The sequence below is a fragment of the Haliaeetus leucocephalus genome, unplaced genomic scaffold (genome assembly GCF_000737465.1).
Source record: "Haliaeetus leucocephalus isolate CR32 unplaced genomic scaffold, Haliaeetus_leucocephalus-4.0 Scaffold384, whole genome shotgun sequence".
NCBI lineage: Eukaryota > Metazoa > Chordata > Aves > Accipitriformes > Accipitridae > Haliaeetus > Haliaeetus leucocephalus.
In genome coordinates this window covers 3,902,588-3,923,798 of record NW_010972820.1, presented here as the reverse complement: position 1 = coordinate 3,923,798, position 21,211 = coordinate 3,902,588, and the positions used below count along the sequence as shown (strand labels likewise).

The window sequence follows — 21,211 nt, the reverse complement described above, 5'->3', positions numbered from 1 at the left end:
CCTGCCTGCGCGCCCCACGCAGGGCAGCGCTGCGGGCCGGGCCCGGCGGGCGCCCCCGCCGCCCTCCTCTCCCCCCTTCCCCGATCCCCCTCGCTGCCGCACCGACCAGGGCAGGCTCGCCAGGTCTGCTAGGAAACACACTGAACACTTTCATCTAGATGAAGGGTTTCCCGTCTGCCTGTTTCTTTCTCTTTCGAGAGGGGAAAAGATTTAGAGGTTTGTCACCCACATATTTTGCTGCTCACCCCCCCCCCTTTTTTTTTTTACAGTTTAAACGCACCCAGCATTAAATAAAATTTAATGCAGCGTAAAAAAAAGGTTTCCACGTACGGAGTTATTTATACTCAACAAACAGGACATCTGTTTTTCTTTTCAAAAATCTGGGGTTTGAAGTTCTTAATTTCATCCAGAGTCTCTATCAAAGCTCCGAGATTTCTTTTTTGTTCTTGGAGAGCGATCTTTACAGTGAACCACAAAGAAAGTTGGTGACCAGAAGGGTCAGTTAAACTTAAAAAAAATTAAAATAGAATAGAATTAAAAATCAGAGGGACTGCTGAGATACCGTATATCTCAACGCATCTCCTTGTATTCGAGTATTGCTAGGCCGTGCTCTAGCTATGCTGCTTAAACTGAAACACAGAGGCCCAGCGAGGGAGGGGAAGCTCGTTCCGACGATTTTGAAGTGTTTATCACGGTGATGGTTAGCATCTCCTCCGGACACGGCAGTAGCTGCTGGCGGCAGCACTGATGCTTCATTAGCATCACAGGGCCGGTCAGGTCGGCGGTACCTCGTTGATCCTAGGGGCCGAATATTCCTCTGTTCCGCTGCTCATTTTTTTTTATTCTGGAGGCAAATGTAGGAGCTGGAAACGCCTGAGAGGCACAACCCTCCCCACTCCTAAAACTGCGGCGATGGCAGCATCACGACCTTGCCGTTGCGGGTTTCGTGCATGAGCAGGTGGCGAGCGGTTTGGCAGCCGAGTTTCAGACGTCCTCCCCAAAATGCAGTGGCTCGGCACGGCTCTTGGTCCTGTGTGCAGGCGCGACTGGGGCAGGGGGGGGGAGCGGAGAAGGGGCTGCGGGTCCCGGCGCCTGCATTGCGAGGACATAATCGCTTTGGTAGGGAAGGTGATAACGGGCATCGTGCCGGCAGGGGTTATTGCGCCTGCATGAAAAAGCATACGTTTGGGTCGGCACTCTGGTGGAGGGAGTAAACTGCGATTCGCCTTTAAAGAAAATCCCTTTCATTCGCTTTAAAAAGGGACGCGGGGCGCGGCGGGGTAGTGCTCTGGCATTCACCCAGCAAGGATGTGGAGCAGCAGAGGCATCATCACCTCTGTTCTAGCTGTTCCGTACATTTGTACGTCCATTTCCCCTTTACCAGCCCCTCTCTGTATTTTTCGCGTTTTATGCTTCTCAGTTAATTCCAAACACTTGCCTCAGGTGAACGGGTAACTGCAAAGACAGAAGTCAGTGTATCGTAACGCTAAGAAAACAAGGCACCCAAAGGCAGCTAGCATGCTAGAGTCGTTTTGCACCAGAAACGCTACGTGTTTTTCTATGAGCACCTGAGATTATCGGCCGTTTCCCTCTCCTTTAATCCCCAAAGCGTGAACATCAATCACGGAACTCTACCTCAAATGACCCGAGTGGAAATGAAACATCCCAGCGGATCTACTTAAAGTCAGCTGGGCATCCGCCTCGATCGGTCCCCTGCTTGCCGGGGCGACAACCACGGCACCAGCCTGTCAGGCTGGCACAGCAAAGCCAGCAGGGAGTACCCCGGTCCCGCGGGGGCCGGTCGGACAAACCCCTCGGAGCTGTTTTCCAGCAGCGGGACGCGTTACACCGTGAGCCGCCCCCAGCCCCCCTTGCCCGCGCACCGGTGCCGCGGTCACCACCGGTGCAACCCAGCCCAGGGTGGCTACCGGCGGCTCGGAGGGGCCGGGGGCCACCGCGGCCGGCTTGTTCGCGGTCCGTTTGCACCTCCGCAGCCGGCTGCCCAGGGCCGCTTCCACCCGCGCCCTCCCGTGGGCAGCCCCTGCGCTCCCCGCGGCTCCGCGCCCCGGTGGGATTTCCCCGCCGCCTGAAGCTGGGCTCGGGGAACCCCGGCCCTCACCCCCCCCCAAAAAAAACCCCAACCCCCAAAAACGGCGCTGCAGGGGAGCCGGCTTCCCCGTCAGCAGCGGTACCAAAATAGCGCGATTCCTGCGCCTCAGCTGATTTTTTTCGCTGGAGGCAGCGTCTTTGTATTTTCGGGCATGTATATGGATTTTAAGAACAAGGTTATATTTAAACCTGTTTTCAGCCAGGCTGATACGCAGGAGGACTATAGTTGCTCTTCCAAGATTTCCCTTGGAGGTTACAGCGTGGTACGACTTCCTTACGCCTCGGTGTAAGCCCCCCCCTGCGCTCTTTGCTTAATTGCCTCGAGTGCGGAGGACGAGAGGGCAGAGAGGGCGCCGGGCCGGCTAAAACGCGGCTGCTCAGTGCCGGGAGGTCCGTCGCTGGCTGCGGCAACTGTCCCGTGCTGCCGGCGGCTGCAATGCAGGCACGGCGACCGCAGCAAAATCTGGTTTTGGTGTGCTCAGGTCCTCGAGGTCTCATCAAGCCTGCCTGGCTCTTCGTTAGGGAGCTGCAGAGGGAGAGGTGGCGTTCTGCTTGCTTCTGCCGCAGGGCTGCCGCTGCTGAAACCGCTGCCCTGGGTCCAGGGGACGGGCGTAGCTTCCACTCCATTTTTATCAGCATCGTTAACCTACGGCTAGCCTGCCGTTCCGAAAAAATAAATGAGAAGAACAGGCCCTGCCGTGTGCCTACAAGCAGTGAAAGGGCTGGTTTTTTAAAAGTGACACGGAGTCAGCCCCTGAAGTGGGTAAGCTGGGGTGGAGGAGAGCTGCTGGGGGGATGCTGCCCTCCTCGTACCTGGAGTCGGCTTAATTGTCTTAATGAGCTATTCAGAGTCATCGTGTTCTCTCTCAGATGAGGCAGGTAGGTGGTGAAAGTACAGGAGGAAATGACAGGTTACGGGGACTTGACGTTTCCCTCTGGTATGAGGTAGGCTCCACTCCAGGAGGGCCCAGTAAAGGTCCTGTAGCACTCAAAATTTGCAAGTGTTCAATAGACGTTATTCCACTATAAATCCTATAGCCACTGCAGTTCCTTAAGGATGACATGGGATTATTCCAGTCAACGAGGAGCAGCTGAGATGCACGTGTGTGTGCTGCGGGTTCCTCCCACGCTTCACCCACCCGGCCCCGGGTGCGTGGCAGAGCCACTTGCGCAGATGCAGCTCCTGGCAGGGGCACAGGTTTGCCCGCTGCAGCCTGGCCGTGCTATAAACCAGAGAGGGAAAACGTGCCTAGGGCAGAGAAAGGCAAACCTTTGCATATCGACTCTTGTGTGTGGAAGCCGAGGAGAAAGCAGAAGAGGTGCAAATCAGTGGTTTGGTGGTTGGAAATAGCAAAGGAGTCGCGTTTGGGATTGCAGGGGGGAGCTCAAAAGGTGGGATGCCTCTCGCCAAAGACTTATTTGAAAATAGGAAATGTCGGTCTTTTTCACTGACTAGGGGTGAAAATAGCAAAAGGGATCATAAGCTTTGGAAGACACGGTGCAGGTTTTTGACCTGCTGGGTCCCTGGTCCCCTCGCACGGCACTTCACTCAGGGAAAGCCCCAGGAGTTGTTTCGGTTCGCTCGCGGGATAAGGAGCTTTTTCTCACTATTGGGAGGAACCCGAGTGCTCTGATGTTTTGGTAAGGAGAGGGTACAGAGTGGCGTAAGTGCCAAACTGGTCTGGAGGACCAGTTTCAGTGCAGGCTGAGCAGGAAGAGCGAGAAACTCTTACCTTGTAGCTTCCCAACTCCCCTGGGCGGTGTAGATGCTGAAAACGGAAAGAATGAGAACGGGCTTATGCAGAAGGGACACCCCCACCCCCAGCTAATAAAATAAAAAAGGGATCATTTCCATCTTCCATAAATCCCAAGCTTTGAGAAAGTGAATTCTAGGCTTGGGAACAAATGTTCGTAATAAATATATATGCTGAACTAAATAGGTACGGTGGCAAGGGCTTTTTAGCAACAAGAGGAAAGGTTATTTTTTTTGCATAATAGCAGTGTGTAAAAAATTAATATAAATAACCTTTAAGGAGTCCAGCTTTAAAGCACGCATATTTGCTCTTCTTTGTATTCCTCTTGGTATATGTGAGTATGGACACAGAATATTTGTTTCTTTTCTTATTTGTTCTGTACACACAGTTGCCATATCATTGATTATTAGCTGTGCGTGTTTATCACATAAAGGGACTCAAGTATGAGTCAATTAATAGCGAACGCAACTGCTGAAGTTTATATTTAGATCGCAAACAACCTCCCTTTAAACAAATGGATAATGCAAAGTGCAAATCCTTTGACTTTTTGAGCACAAGCAAATATTATAATAATTTGTCCCCAGAGAAAGCGAAGGCAGCTTTCCTATATAAATTTCGTTGTCCTTTAGCATTTACAAGAATAGCAATAGCGGTAACATATACAGATAACATGGATTAGGTACCTAATTGTGACTAATCTCTGTTCTGGTGATATAGTACGTATATGATATAGTTCTGGTTGACCTCTTCACATTGCATTATGTAACTGGCTGATTAGAAGCACAAATTGAATGCAATTTGTTTGAAAGATTATTTCACAAATAACTGTCATATTGACGAATGTTTTACTTAATGATGTGGTAAATGCAATTTAGAATAAATTAACCGTTAATTGTATCTACACACTTCATCTTTAAATTATTATTACTATTTATAGCTTTGTGTACTACCAGATTTAAAATGGTTGTATAAGCGATGCAGTATCATTATGCATGATGGCTCTGACTTTGAAAACAATCCTTGCTGGCATATTAAGCAGGCTTTAGGGAAATTTGTATTTTAGGTGGAAACAAAGCGCTCTCCATATTTTTTGACAGTTACAATTAAATATTTTCATAGGGCCTACCTTTTCTTAAGTGTTTCTCTCAAATTGACCAATTTGGAATTGCCACAGAGTCCTTTCCTCATTCAAAGGTAGATACATGTTCTCTTGTATCTCTCAAGTATGTGATGGAGCATGTAGGATAGTGAATACACTGTGAAAGTTATTGCTTGCAGAAGTAATCCTGGATACCCTTTCTCCTACCATTAGTGGAATTAGTTGTATGAGTAAGCTTGGCCATCTAACTTTAATACTTGAGATGAGGCTTAGGGACTTTAACTTGGTAATGTCTTTTTTCTTAAATAGTTGTAAAGGGTAGAAACAAATTTGACCTGCTGCTTTTCCTTTATATTTTTCTGTATTAATGGGAATTTTGCCACTTGCTTAATTGTGCACGGAACTGGGTCCTAATTTATCTGTTCAATCTGCAATGTACTTTTCCTAAGACTGGAAAGCCTATCATAATTCACATGATTTGATTAGCAATGTAAATATATGGAGGAATTGTTTTAATAAATCAAAATGCTTGAGAAGCATATGCCTCAAAGAAAAAAGTATAAAAGGATTCCTCTTGAACTACTCAGTGCAGTATTCTGTTTGTTCACCATTAGTTTTTATTACAGACTTGTCTCCCTGGAACATTGTTTATATATTTCTTGCAAATAGGAGACAGGCTTTTCCAGGTGTCCACAATACGTTTCTGCAGTTCTTCTTTGTTCATGTAGGGGCTTTCCCAGCTACCATTTGTTTAATTCACTCCAAATTTCTATGCTTGTATTTAAACCAGGTGACTGTAATGGCCAAGGCACTAAAACTGTGGGCCAGAGTCTACAGTCACTGCTTGTACGAAGAAAGTTTTATTTGCTAGAGTGAGGATTAAAGGACTGCAGCTCAAATCCAGAGAAAAAAAGCAGTCATTAGTTTAAATGCATGCATACTGATAGTCTCACACAGCATGAAATTCAGGATTGCAAAGAAGTGTCTCTATTCCAAGAAAAAAAAGTGACTTCAAACACTTTCCATTTCATCCTTTTCCCATTGGGTGTGCTGGTTGTTCCAGGCCTTTGGAAACTCCCTCCTCCCAAACACTGAGTTACAGATCTTGTAAAATGATTGCCTGGGGTTGAGACACATTCAGCAGGGGCAATGGCTGAAGCAATTACTATCTCCAGCTGTCTGCCTCACTCCACTGATGAAAGGTACAGAGCCTGCTCCAGGGACTCTTACTCCTAAAATGCCACAGTTTATGGTTTAAGGTAAACTGCCACAGATTCCACTTTACATGGAAGCATTGGACTGTACACTGTTGCACAGCTGTTCCTGCTAGAGGGGTTGTTCACATTTTATCCTTACTCTGCCCTTCCACACTCTGAATGGCATAGATGAGGTTTGTGAGCACCGCTACAGCAGCTGGGTGCTTCAGTCCCTTTGGGGATCAGCCCCAGTGGTCCTGCTACGTGGCAGAGAGGGGGAGACCATAGGCCATGGAACTTAGGGTTTGTTCACTGCTCTGTGATAGTTCAGAGGGCTGAAGCGAGGCCGTTGGAAGAGCGGCTGCTGGTTTTCCCAGACGGCATTTGTATATCTTGTCTATGGATTGTGTTAGTGGCTGTGTGGAGGAGGCGGGCATTGAACTGCTACCAAAGGATTCTCCTCCACCCTATCACCCTCTCAATACTCTGCACAAAACTGGATGCAAAACTGGCTCCTGCTCTCATAACAGCAACAGTGTGTTCCTTAAGCAGATTTAAAATTTTACTAGTTCTGCTTCTCTTTCCTTAATCTGTTGCATGTTTGCTCTCGTTGCTCTGTGCTGTATCTCAGTACTGTTGTGATTACCATGTTGTTTCACTGTAATTATCATGAGATACAACAGGTGTGATAAGTTACCAAACTGCTTCTGAAGTAAGCTCTTCCCTCTACATTATGGTGTTCCTGCTAGTTCTCATTCGTATACACACAAACGTGGCATTTCGACATGGCCTAAATTAAGTGTTAACAAATAAATCTCCTTTGTCCATTCAACAGTGGCAAGTATCTGTTTAAAATCTAATTCTCCTTCCCTCACCTCTCTTTTGTACTTTACAGCATGGGCCAGGCTCCAGCACACATGTTCGTACTCAGTAGGTTACTTCAGAGGCAGCCCCTTTCACTTTGATGACACTATTTATGGAGGCAGTCATTGCTCTGTGTGAACAAGGGTATAGCGTCTGACCCTTCTGAAGGCTTGGGATGGCTGAAGTCTGGAGTCAATCACATGATCTTTAACACAGTTAGACGATTTATTCCTGTTGTTGTCTTTTGTTATCATCCACTTAGTGCAATTAAATCGCAGAAGTCCTGATTTACTAAAGCACTTGAGCACATGGCAGGCTCTAAAAGTGCTTAGACATAACTTTCAGTACATGATTATATCCTAGTGAATTCAGTTTTGAAATAAAAAAAACCCCTAGGCACACACTTAGAAATAAGGATATTCTTTGGCTTTGCCAAATAGAGATGGCTTGAAGGATGCATTTGTTACTGTGTTGAATTGGGACCTAATAAAGAACAGCCGTAGTTTTTCAGCTACAAACCACTGTATATAAATCTTGGGGGCAGCAATGTTGAAAATAACAGCTATTATCTGCTGAAGTTTCAGTGCAGCTATGGAAACTCAAATGCCTGGCTAACTGAAGTTTGGCTGTATCCCTAGCATTGTGTGGATATTTTGACATAACCTAGAGTGAAGATCTTTAAACCCATCCAATATTCGATGTTCTTACATCTGTGCTGTCTGTTAGGAAGCGAATATGCACGGTCTGCCCTGAAGGCAGCCTGTTCCCAAGTAGCCTGTGGCTTTCGATCATCTCTGTACTATGTTTGGCAGCTGGCAGCCTGGGCTGTTGCTATAGAAAACTCTCTCCCTCTGACTTAGGCCGTGGTTAATTGAAATCCACCCAAAAGTATTGCATGCTATTTTTCTCTTGCTGTTTCCAAAGACTGGTTTGTACACAGAATGAAATAATAATCTTTAACGACTGCTTCACGAGGCATATCCCAGTAGAGTGTTTGCTCAAATAAAGGCTTGATTTGGGGATAAATAGGCTGATAGCATCCTCTCATTTGCAGCCAAACTGTTAAACAGTGTTCCCCCAAATAACTCTGTTGATCTTAAACTGTGAGTAGGTGAGTTAAAGAAAAAGTGTCATCTTCTGAAAGATGATCAGAGTACTTAGTGCTGTCTAGTGTATGAAAACCAGCAATGGGGATGTGGCTTCAGTCCAAAGAAAACTGCCTATTTGTGTGACTACAACTGTGTAACTTAACATGGGAATATGCAATTAGGGCTTCCATGAAGATACCTAGTGGGTTCAAGAAAGAAAAAGGAGAGAAGGTGCACAGCAGCGTTTGCACAGATGGGATACTCTGGAGTTGCTGCATATGTAGCAACTACAGAAGTGGTCACCACAAGTACGGTAAATCTCATACTTTATGATATACTGGACTTGTACAAACCCAACTCGAATGTTCATTTAGTCCACCTGCAGATTAGCTGTAGTGGAGGACAGTTGTAGGGTGGCAGTGGAGTCGATCTGCATGTATGCTGTGGACATCTTTATGGGAACATACAGTGGCCTGGCCAGAGACACTTCTAGGCATCCAGAAACCCTCGATAAATGTGCATGTGAAGCAGTGACAACAGAGTGGCTAAAGCATTCAACCCACTGGAGACTTATTCTTCAGTTTCATAAGCTGCTTTTTTAACATGGGCATGCATTTCTGGAACTGTGTATATTAACGGTGAGTTGTTATTAGGAGTGTTGTCAAAAAGCATTAACTACCATTAAAAAGGTATCTTTCCTGAATTTGATAGAAGTCATGGGGTCAGCAGTAGTTGTGCATGGTGTATGGTGGTTTAACTTACTCTGTGGCCCAGAGGGTCTAGGTAGTCAAGCAGGTTATCTTGTATCCATTTTAACATTTAATGGACCCACTTAACAAACATAACGGCTTATAATGTATACTTTGAGGAGATAAAATCAGTGATTACCAGGAAAGTATCAAATAAAACCAAGTATTATGTGTTATCTTAAAGCCTCATGATATTGGCTTTTCTTGCTATATGTCTCTCATTTTATCAACACAAACACTTCATATATTGTATGTCTATCAAAGCTGGATGGCCAAGCCTGAGTCCAATATGAACAGAGCCTTAGCCCCAAGAGGCAAGTAATGTGAATGGGATTTGGCTGCAGTAGAAGTTCGGCTGTGGGTGGGAAGGAGCTAAAAGGCAGTCTAACTGAGGTACAAATAATGAAATGAGAAAACAGGTATATTAATTTGTAAAAAATCCCAAAAGCCATTCTCCCCAAATACCAAAAACCACATGGAAGTCTTTGCCTGTCTTCCTCCTCTTACCTCTTCTAAAATTTAAGTAAAACGAGGTTCAGTTGAAAAACATTTATTAAGTATCATATCATGGTTGCTTGCTTTATGGGTAGATAGTGACATACAACGGCCCTCAGGGGCAAAGCGCTGCCCCTTGGCCAAAGCTGAGGAACTCTGGACAAGTGAATTGGAAAGACTTTCATTGTAGAAAAATCTTGTTTCTTCTGAGGAAGGTGGAAGTCTTATGACAAGAAAGGACTAATCTGATGAAAGAGAAAGTGATCTACTGTAAATGGGACCTCCTCACCAGATGGAGTTCATGAATCCTTTTGGACTCAACATGCCTCTTCACTATGGCATGCAGCTGATCAGAAAAAGCAGGCTGGAATAATGGAGAAGTACGTTATGAGGCACGCAGATAGGAAATTTCCCAAGGAGGAACAAACAGAATGAGCACTAAACCCTTTTTCAAGCATGTTGTTTTTCTCAGATAAACCGTTCCCAGATCACAGAAACTTATCCAGAAAGTCATCACAGAAAAGCTAACTAATTTTTTTCAGTGTTCACCTTAGGATCTTAGGAAGGTTGTCACAACAAAAGCTTTAATTGTAGGGAACAGACGAGCTGATAAAACCTGAAATATCAATAAATTAACTTTTACAGTAAATTATTAAAAGTAGTAATAGCAAATTGTCAGGACCACTCTTCACTGCACAGTTTCAAAGGAACTGAAGTATGCTTAACTACTCTGGTATAGGGTGTAACGTAAGAGCAGCTATGCAGGATCAGACACATACTGATAGTGACTGTGGCACATACTTTGGAAAGAGTTTAAAAATAGGACAAGCATGCAGTAATGCTTCCCCAGCACTTTCTCCCAGTCTTCAAGAAGTTCAAATGACCTCCTAGAAAGAGGTGAGATCTTTGAGTGTATTAGTTGTCAATGTTTTGTGGTTTTTTTTTTCTTCCACAAATTTATCTGTTCACTTTTTGAAACCATGTGAGCTTTTGCCAAGCTTAAGTAAATGTGTTAAGAAAGTCCTCCTTTTGTTGGGAAAGTGCCACCTTTTCATTCCTTTCATAGCCCATACCTGCATTAGAAGAAAAAGTGAAAAAGTGCTTCCTGCTAATTTTCTCTCTGTCACTCATAATTTACAGATCGTATTTTGTTCTCCCAGTCATCTCTTTTTTCAGCCTGAGGAGTCTCCTTAATTGTTCCTCATAGAGAAGCTGTTCCAAGCCCACCATCCTTGCTGTCCCACTCTGAGATTTTTTCAGGTTTTCAGATGCAACGGTCAGAGTATACAATATTTGAGGTATCAGTGCATGAGGGGTTTGTGTCCAGTATGGGGTATAATCCTAATTTTTATAATCCTCATCTACTGCATAATTATGCAATGATATGCATTTTCTTACACCCAGGGTGGTCTGTGTTATCAGTGACATCTCTGCAATGTGAGGCACCTTTCTTTTGTGAAACTTCTCAGTGTAAGTGGTGAAACATATAAATTAGAGGATTCTTCACCAAAATGGAGTTTAAGGCTACTAGTTTTAGAAAGAAAAATCTGAAACTAGGTTTTAAAAACCCTACTTAAGCCCCATAGCGGAGAGTGTTTTATATGCCCTTAATAACTCAGAATCCATAGCTACATAATTGTCTTTTGTGGCTTCTAAACACCCAGAAACAGGAATTTTATCCAATTCTGTGCTAACTTTACAGTTACTGTTACTTACAAAACATAGAATAGTCAAACCTTGAAAGTATCTTGGCTGTTTTAGCCCTTTTTCTTGCCATGAGGGGACAGAACTGGTATGAGGCTCTTATCTCTAAAAAAGTGCCCAGATTTTAAAATGAAAACACTCAACATCCTTCATGAAAATCATGAGGACCACCTTTTAGTTCTCCTTATTACATACCTTAATGTACTATAGGAATCTTTAGGATTTAGAAACCTGTTAATTTATAATCTCTGCCAAAAAATCATCAGCATCTGCTCAAATCCTTTTGTCCAAGCTTATCTAGCATGCTATTTCCAATAATTTCTGCTCAGTTAGGTACACAATAACAATGGTATTACATGTATTCAATCAAGTATTTTTATTCATAGAATACATCTCAAATTTATTTTAGCAGTTTAAATAAGTGAGTTTAATGTATATTTAGTCAAGCATTACAGTAGTGAGGGCTTAAGTAGATTAGAAATAAATGAATCCAATTAAAGAACACGTCTCTGAAATTTGATATGTCATAGGCATGAATGAACTGTTTGCACAGCAACTGTAAAGAAATCATTAATGATTAACTATCTAGAAGAGGTTTAATCAAGGATAAATGGTATAGGACATAGTTAAAAAACATTTGCATTGGACACATGGAGATTCTGAAATAATAAAAACATGCTTTGCATCAGTAGTAACATGAGTATTGGTCTCGGGAAATGTACTTTTTTGTTATCTGTGGTAGACGTGCAGCCGGGGGCTGCAGCTGAGAGTTAGTTTAGTAACATTAGCTATCATGCATTGATAGCGGGAGATTGTTCCTTCCAACAAAAAGCTTAAATTTAATAGGTGAGATGGACAAAGATATTTCGCAAAAGAAGTGTTTCCTACAAGAACATATTGTTATCCTCCCTTTCAGAGCTCATACTCAGCAAAGTTAAGGTAGGGATTCTCAGAAGTGATTAGTGCTGGGCTAAATTTGACCCTACCAAAACTAAAAGTCCCATTGGCTGCCTTGAGGGCAAGTTCAGGCAAGTGCCAAGTGCTTGCTAAAATCCCATGATACATGATTTGTCCAGTGTGGCACCAGTAGTCTGTGGGAGGGTTGAGAATTGAATCCAGATCACTTGGCTGCTAGATAGGTGTCTTAAAGGTGTCAGTGGTATTCAAGGTATATTTTTTAACACATAAAAATATTAAGAAATCTGAGATGGTAAAATCTACACTGTATAACAGCAGTCTGTTGCACTGTTGTCAGTCTGGCTTTCTGCAAAACGGAAACCGTCTTACAGGGATATGGGAGAACTTACGTCTATGTGGCGTTAATTCCTAAAGGGGTGCTGGATACATGCACTTGCCGATGCACTGAGGTGATGTTGGTTTTTATGAAGTGATTGAAGGGGAGTAGTTGGAAGAAAAAAAATTAGACTTTTTAAAGTCTCATTTAACAGGCCTTTTGTTTATTCAGAAATATTATTTTGAATGTGGAGGTCAATTTAAAGTAATGGAAAACCCCAAATGATTACAAAGAAGTCACCACAACAATTTAATAAAGGCTGACAGTATGGATGTGAGTCATGGCGTTCTGGAAGGTTTAACATGCCTTCAGATAAAGTATTGTTAACTATTTAATGGCCATAAAAAATAAAAAGGTGCATTGCAGGCTGTATTCCTCTAAACCAAATTTCTCATTATCAGACAGATTCTAACATATACAAACATTTATAAACTCCTGTCAAATATATTTCTCCATTTAACTTGGTGTCCCAATCCAATATCAGGGAGGTTTCAATATGATCCCAAGAGCAAGATTAAGACACAAATGAGGTCAAATGCCGTACACCCAAAATAGCTTTTATTATCAAAAGTAGAAAGTAGTAGCAATAGGATAGACTAGAATAAAAAGGCAGAAATCAAGCAAGCATTCCGGATAGAGTTGCAAGAATAGTCACCACCATGGATCTGCGCTGTCTTGTTGGTCCTCAGTCTTCAATTCTTTGGTGGCGGGTGCGTATTCCTCGAGTCTTTGGTGGTAGGTGCACACAGAGCTTTTGATGGTACCATTTTTATACAGTCCAAGTTCCAAAGTCTCTGCCCGATTCCAAGAAACTTCATACATATGCATGGTGGGCATGATACAAGGCAAGGGTAGGTGTGATCTGGTTCTGCGCAGGCTCGGTGTGTCCAACGTGGTCGCAGGGGGGCGACGATTTCGGGGTCGTATCAGACGATTTTGGGGTTGTATCAGACAATACGCTCCCCAAGGTCAACGCCGTAGTATCCTTGCACATGCACAGATAGTGGTTTGCAGGCACCAAAACCACAGGATAAAGGGCATTCACTCCTGCCCCTGCAGGCAGACCGCAGGGACTAAAACTGTTGCTGTGGGTTTTAGTCTAGCCTCTGCAGGGCCGGAAACCTTGCAACGAAGCTCACACCCGTTGTACCAAGAAATGTTTAAGGCAAAAATGTCTGTCCATTTAAGACAAAATGACTGTCTATCATGCTTGGCAAGCACTGAATATACACTGAACACGGCTTTTAGCCAGTTGTGCTCCTAGGCGCCTCACATTTGAAAGCACTCCTAGTATAAATGAATGTTACAGAATTAAACTCAGGTCATCATATTTTATTAAAGCATTTTTTTTTCAGTGCTATCTGTAACTAAAAGTGGTAATTATATTTATATATAATTAGCCTAGGATATCTTAGGCATTTTATTCACAAACAATAATAAAACCCTGGTGCATATTTTCATCTAGCAAATCTAGTAAATAAAGGCAAATACAGTGTACAAAGGGCTCCTTTTGGAGCCAGAGATGGCTAGACATGTGGTTGGCAATACAAACTGTACCTTCAGACAGCTGAAAACTCTGCCACACCATGATAATCTAGAGGCCAGGATGTTTTATTTAACTCCAACTGACAGTTAAATGACTGCATTCTGAGATGAGAAACCAATCAGGCAATACATAAAATTTCTCTGACAGTAGTTGTCTAGAGGATATCCTCAGACATTTGTGGAAACATTGTGTTTCAATTTTCCTGAATGTATCAAATAATTTCATTAAAATTCCTGGTTTGGATTTCTCTGTCTTTAAAAGCAAATACAGAAGCATGATATCATGTATGTGAATCTCATGCCTGGGGAAGCTGTAAACTTTGGCTCAACAAGATGTAAACAACTACTGTTGCTTATGCTATTTATGGAGATAAATAGGTGCCTGGAACTTAATGAAGGGATCCAATATATAGATCTCATAGTTCTCCAAGTAGATGCATTGCTTAACCATTAAGTATACTAAAGATAAACAACCACTTGAAAGATTTCTGGAGGGTCTTCCCAATTACTTCGGTGAGCTGTAGGTCAGGCCTATATGGGACTTTTCACTTGAGAAGTTTTAGAAAGGAGGATTACTAATGTCATCCCAATAACTGATGGGAAAACTAAAGCAGGGAGTATCTCTGACGTCATACAACTGACTGTCAGTGTCGTTTCATAACAAGTGGTGAGGTTCAACAGTTTTTTTCCCACTTTGTCCTGAAATTTGGCTTCCTGTATAAGCTAAGTGAAACCTCCTTATTTTGACTGGTTCTGGAAGATGCTAAAGGGATTGCGTACGCTCCTCCTGACAAGTCTCGTGAGCAAACTGAGGCCTCTGTAAACAATTCTGAGACACATTGTACATGAACAGAGGACAGAGCAGATGAGGAAATTGTCTGTTTTGTTGTACCATCTGCTGATTTAGAAAGCCATGAAGATGACAAACAGCCAGAATCTGTTCTCTTTTCACTCATCTGCTGAATGCTGCTCTGTTAGCATTGCATGAGCTGGAGTGTGGAAATGTTAAAAGTTGCAGGCATTGTTTAAAAGTAGAAGAATGATATATTACAGTACTGTGGTCAGACATTCATGAGGAAGTGCCAGACTTTTACCACCTTCATGGCTGATTTTAACTGAATTGCAACAACTCAGCAAAATACACTGAACATTAATGACATTAACACCTTTAGTTTAATCTCACAATTTCTATTCTGTGTTCTGTTAGACTGGCAGAAAATCTGGCAAATATAAGTTTTCTGATTTTTAACTAAAAGAAATGCAGAGTGCATATGACCCTGTTCATAGATTTTTCATGTAAAACTAGAGGAAATGATGAACATATATTATGTGTTCAATAGAAATAATAGTGCAATCAATTAAAATTACACCTTCTTTTCTCTTGCATGAACAATGCTTTCCCCTTTGCCTCAGTCCTGTGAATGATTGTACCCAGGATTTAGGAACCTGCTGCATTAAGACCATCTAATGCTTTTACTTCTAGCTTGTACTTCATAAATTACTTTAATATGTGTAAGGAATGATATAGGTGTAGGTTATCCAGTGTTTGTCTGGTTTAGGTGGTCACATGATGCCTTTTTATTCTTTATTTGCTGTGATTTCCAGTGACAGTATGATCACTGCATATTGTTCAGACTATCAGTTAAAGCATACCTTAGAATAAGAGTAAGATCTGTTTCCAGTTGTATATGGATATTTTGATTGCTGCTGGAGAGAATGAACTGAAATGCATTTCTAATCCAATGCTGTAACTCTAGGTATGGAAGCTGAATTTCTGTCAATCTTTACGGTGTCTAAATTTAGTGTCTTTTGATGGAATTAAATACACTGTAAATATCTGCCTCTTTGTAGGTTATCTGTGTTTTCTCAGTCACTGCACATACAGTTTATTCTTCTTTTCTGGCATGTTGTGGCATTAACATAAAAAGATGCTCTTTCTTATGGCTTTTGCAGAGTTTTCCATGAGCTGAGCATTTTTTCTTCTTTTTTTGAAGGTTTTCTTCTTGTTTTGAAAGTTATGTTGTTTATGACTGTAGATATAGAAGACCTCTATTCTTGAGTCTGGTTGTCTTTAATTTCTTTTGGTTGAATATGGATATTTATTTTTCACTAATGGATGTCATTATTTTACTCCTTCCTCTGTATACATCCTGTCGAGCTACTTTTTCTATTTGAAAGCATTTTTCAGGGCTTGAGTTCTCTTCTGTTTCACAGCCAACACTGTCTTTAAGTTGGGAATCTTAATATCTTCAAAACTGGTTTTGCCTTTAGCTCTCTAATGTTAATGTCTAATCTCACTTTAGTTTTTAGATTTTGGTTAAAGTAGTCCCAGACTTCACCATATTACTCAAAGAAATACAACTACAAAAAAGCTTGGCTTGTCTGTACAGTTTTAGTTTGCCTTGGGCCATACTGTGTCCACTGGGCCTCTGTCACTAATTCCAGTCTTCCCAACATTATTTCTAGCAATGCTGACTCACCCTTTCCTCATCTCTTTTCCTTCAAAAAGGCTATATTAAAAAACCTCTCATTTTTTTCAGTGTCATGGTGAGCTCTATCCACATGCTCCGTTGCCATATTTGTGCAAGCTTTTTTTTTGCTGAGAATTCAGGTTTTGTGGTGCTCTGTGACTCCCTTACTATTCTTTTTTTGGGTCTATCTGCTAATGAGTCGTTAGCTCTTCCTCAAACTTTTGTTAGGCAGAGTGTTGCCACCACGTTTCATACTGTATATTTGGGCAATGGTAGTAGGCAAAAAGTGTGTTCTAGAGCTGAATTGTGAGAACTCTTCACACAAATGTTGCAGATCCAGCTGGCATCCAAGTCAATGTGCAAACAGATTGGCTTCCTCTTCCAAATGCTTTTCTGCTTCAGCCTTTGTCCTTCTCCATCTATGCAGCTTGCTATAGCTAGATCCCTTTAGTAAAGAATGCTTTGTACTCAACTTGCAGATGCTTTATTGCAGAGAAGTGCAGTTGGTACAGCCATCGATCCTTGGTTTTTCATGATGCTACTTCTAGTACATTAATAAGCGCTTTGAAAATTTGGCTCAGTGGGCATTGGAAGAGCCAGAGACATGGCACAGAGTGGCAATGCTTCTGGGAGTTAGATCTGAGAAGAAAATGGGAAGCAGCATATTGTAGCAACAGGATTTTACGCTTTGTCTTCTGATCTCTTTTTGCTTACAGTGAAGCATGGTAATCCAGTCTGTAGGTGCCTGATACATTGATCACACTGGGCAGATTCTCATATGGGGGGAGGGACAAGACAGAGGAGAAATAATACATTTTTGGAAGCATATGCTACCAAAAGCATATGCATCCAAGTTTTTTGAGGAGTCAAAGAGGACCTAGAATTTCCATCCAACTGTGGAAGGAATGGCTGTTTCCCGTCATGAAAAGGTGGAGGTCTTCAATGTGTTTCCCTTTGCAAAGAAGCATCACTTTGGTCTTGTCTGGATTCAGTTTGATCCATCTGTTCTTCATTTAAGAGCTAATTTCCTGTAGTTATTCTGATGTTTTATAGTGATGATAGTTGCATCAGAAAATGAGATAAATAGTAGATTGTCAGCAACATACTGTTAGCAATTGAACACATGCCATATCACTCTCTCTCTCAGCAGTCTCATGTAGATAGATGTAGACTGTATGGATCCCTGTGGGATCCTGAAGGTGAGGACCTTGGAGGAAGGGGCTCATATGCACCACCTTTTTTTGAATTACATGTAGAACACAAGATGCGGTACTAGTGTGTTGCTGGGACTGTGTAATAGAGGATTCAGGTGTCTGAGTACAGCAATTTGGAGATTACAGTTCCATGGTTGGTGCAAGTTTTATAAATTCCTCCAGGAAGTTGTCATAATTTCCATCTGTAGTTTGTGTACCACTAGGAGCCCTGGTTTATCTAGTCCTTTGCCTCACAGTGCATATGGATATACTCAAATATTTTCATTTCTTGGTGGAACATCTTCTGCATCTGACATTGAGACCACAGGACCCTTCCTTTGTTTTTTCTTTGCTTTTTTAAAAAAAAAAATTCAGATATTTTTCTTGGCCTGTTACTATTGGCTCTTCTGAAGGGTAGCTGTGCTAGGATAGGATGGAGATGGTATTGAATCATGCCTTGGTGATGTAGAAGTGTCCAGGTGTTTCATCTGCAAGGACAGCACAGATGTGTTCTTTTTCTAAGGGGAAACTTTGCATTCGGCAGCAAGAACTTCAGACAGTTTTATTCTTATTGTTTGTTTAATGATGTTACTGTCTAAGCAATTGGCTGCAAATACCAGCTTGTGGTGTTTATTCTAATGTGTGATGTTCCAGGAGGGTGACTCCTCACCATAATGATACCAAGGACTTAGAAAAGTAACACATAATGGCATGCAAGGTTTTGGGCAGCCTGATTTGCCTGGGTTTTTTTTAGATTCCCATGACCTAGAAGCATTGTACAGTGTAGTCTGTATGATTTGAATGCTTGGCCCTTACACAGATTGTAACAGCAGGCAAGTAGTGTTGGAGTGACAGTCTGTGGTTTGAATACTGGGGTGGTTTCATCCAAGTTTTTAAAACTCTTCTACTGACATGAGAAAGCAGCAGACTGTTACAGGGTGGCATACACCAGAGATGGGGAGGTAATAGCAGGAGTGGAAAGCTATGGGTTCTCCAGCAAAAAGTGAGGCAAAAGCATTGGTAGGTTCAAAACCAAAACAGAACCTCCTCATATCCCTAAGATTGTGAACAACTTGTCTTCTTAGTTTTGACTAATTTTCATTTCTGAAGGCAACACTTTCTGCATCTGACACTGAGACCACAGGACCCTTCCTTTTCTTATAATCAAATAGTCAGGGGGAATGTGTATATCAGGATGAAACTGATATTATTTTCAGGACTATTGATAATACCTCATGTTACTGTGGTAGTTAAATATGAAGATTAATCGATATCCTTTGTTTCTGATGTTTTGTATAACATAAAAGTAATTTGGTAGGACTCAGTTATGGAGGCAGATGCTTTGCATGTCAAGTCAAGGTGTCTGGATGGAAATTCTGAGGGTAACCACAGGAAAGACTAATGCTTTCAAAATATGTGGATGAGCCTTACCTGTCAAATAGACCAAAGCAAATCCCTATATTCAGATGCTTTCACTGCAGGCAGGATATTTGAAATGCAAACATTATAGCAGAGGCCTATCTCTATTAAAGACAAAATTTGAAGAAATGACCTCATTAAGAAGTAATTTCGCATTACGAAACATTAATTATACTTGGCCAATCTCTGTCTGCTATGGACTGCAAGCAGTGTAGTTGGCACAGTTCTAATGTCAGTGATTCGTTTTCATGTGTTATGTGTACATGGATACATACACATTGTCTGCATTGCCAAAAAACCTAAGCCTCTTCAACCAGCAAGTTTGTTGTTTATCAGGTGCAAAAAAATTTTAGTGTAGAACAGACATGAATTAGGTTGTCTGTTCTGCAGATTTATCTGTGGCTTTTTAAAGATTCATCCTATTTCACTTATTTCAGTGATTTATCAAGTTTATCCTTCTGCCCCTGACTTTTATCTGAAAGTATTTCAGTGTACTAAGCTGTGATACGCTCAGGTTGTGGTGCAGTTCATTCCTAAAAAATGTTAAGACTGTCACAGCTTATGTCAATATATGTGTGATTATAGAGCAAGGTATTGTTGCTAAAGCTGGGTGAACAATTTATTATTAATATAATTCATTAAGGATGAGTCTTTAGGTTTAGATGGAGTATGGGGGGTAATGTGTGAATGAATATGTTGCCTCCTTGACTGCATAAGTGAAGTATTATTCTTCCCTTGCTCTCCTACTTCTCTGCTGATTAACACAAAGAAGAGAAAAGCCATGAATCCTTCCTCTTTTCCTCCAGGTAGGTAGGTCAGGAAGAAACCCTTGCTTCACTCTCTTTTAATAAATCATTGTCAGAATAGATTCCGTATGACTACATGAAAGCTGGAGAGCTCATTTCTTACTCCCCCCGGGTATCAGCAGACATGCAGATGTGTGCAGAGGGGTGCAGTCCAATGCATATGCCCTTGTTATGCTTAGTAAGACATTGTGAATGATGCCAGTTTTCCTTATTTTTATGTATTCATTAGAAAGTTTGAAGATACTAATACTGAGCTTCACAAACTGCTGTTATACCTAGCTCCCCATAGAAAACCTGTAGTATTTTGTGAGTGGGGGACAGACTGTTTAAATCACAGGATTTGTATTTATTTAGCTGTTTTCTCTGACTGGTAAACTCTTTCAGTATAAGAAACTTCAAACAGAGGAATGAACACTCATAAGACTCATAGAAGAAGAAAAATTCAAAAATTTATACCAATTGCCTGAAACCTTGGAAACAATGAAAAATATAACCTTAAAGATGAAGTGTTTTCTGTAAAAAAAAAAAAAAATTGTTCAATTTATTTAGTCATCTATGTAGGCTGTTGTGTGCATCCCCACACTTGCATGAACACACACACACATATACACACATGGTAAGTTTGTAGTTCTAGAGTTTTGAGGAAAATGTATTCCATTTACTGCTTATCTATGTGACCAATGCAGAACTGTAATATAAATCTCAGAAATTTCCATCCCATCATTTTTTATTACTGAAGAAAGTAGATCAGGTTGATAACAGTTGGATGCAAAAACAAAATCATATTTTCAGTATAAAAATAGTGCTACTGTTTAGTAAGCTATACTACTTAAATGTATTAGGGGGATATACTGGCTTGCCCTGGATGTTTTTTTTTTTCTTTTTCCTTAAAAATAGCTTTTGTTTCCACCCCCCACTAAGAAGGAAGGAATGTTTCCCATTAAGATATGAAGTGAGTTTTTTTTTTTCACTTTTGCCTTTTATATAGGGATACTGAATATAAAGGACTACAGCTCTCCCTGGATCAGGTCACTGCTACCAAGCCGGCATTCTCATACGCAAATTCAACTCCGACCATAACGGATAATAGAAAGGGAAGCAAATCTCGCCTCTCGAGCACAAAGTCAAAATCAAGGACATCACCATACCCGCAGGTAGTTGTCTTTGAAAACCAAAATTAAATCTTTTTGAATATCTTGATTTTGACTGCTATTTTACCCAAGTAATTAAAATGGGCCAAAGAATATGTTACTCAAAGAGAATAAAGGACAACAGGTTATAAGATCTTGAGACAGGAATATGTTTCTTTAAACTGTTTCTACAAAGCTGGAAACATTTATGTTTCAGCGTGCATAGTAAATCACCATCAACAACAATAAGAGCACAGGGCTCAGAGTTAATAGGAGTGGACAGAAGGACAAGTGA

The 21,211-nt window shown here is 41.6% G+C and overlaps 1 protein-coding gene across 1 annotated transcript in view; it reads left to right on the top strand.

Annotated features, from left to right (window-relative positions):
- Positions 1-21,211, top strand: part of SIM1 (single-minded family bHLH transcription factor 1) — a 47,877-nt gene that overhangs the window by 15,245 nt on the left and 11,421 nt on the right. Inside the window, exon 9 of the mRNA XM_010573371.1 lies at positions 20,775-20,940. Within this exon, the coding sequence (XP_010571673.1) occupies positions 20,775-20,940 (166 nt within the window). The remainder of the gene's footprint in view (positions 1-20,774; positions 20,941-21,211) is intronic.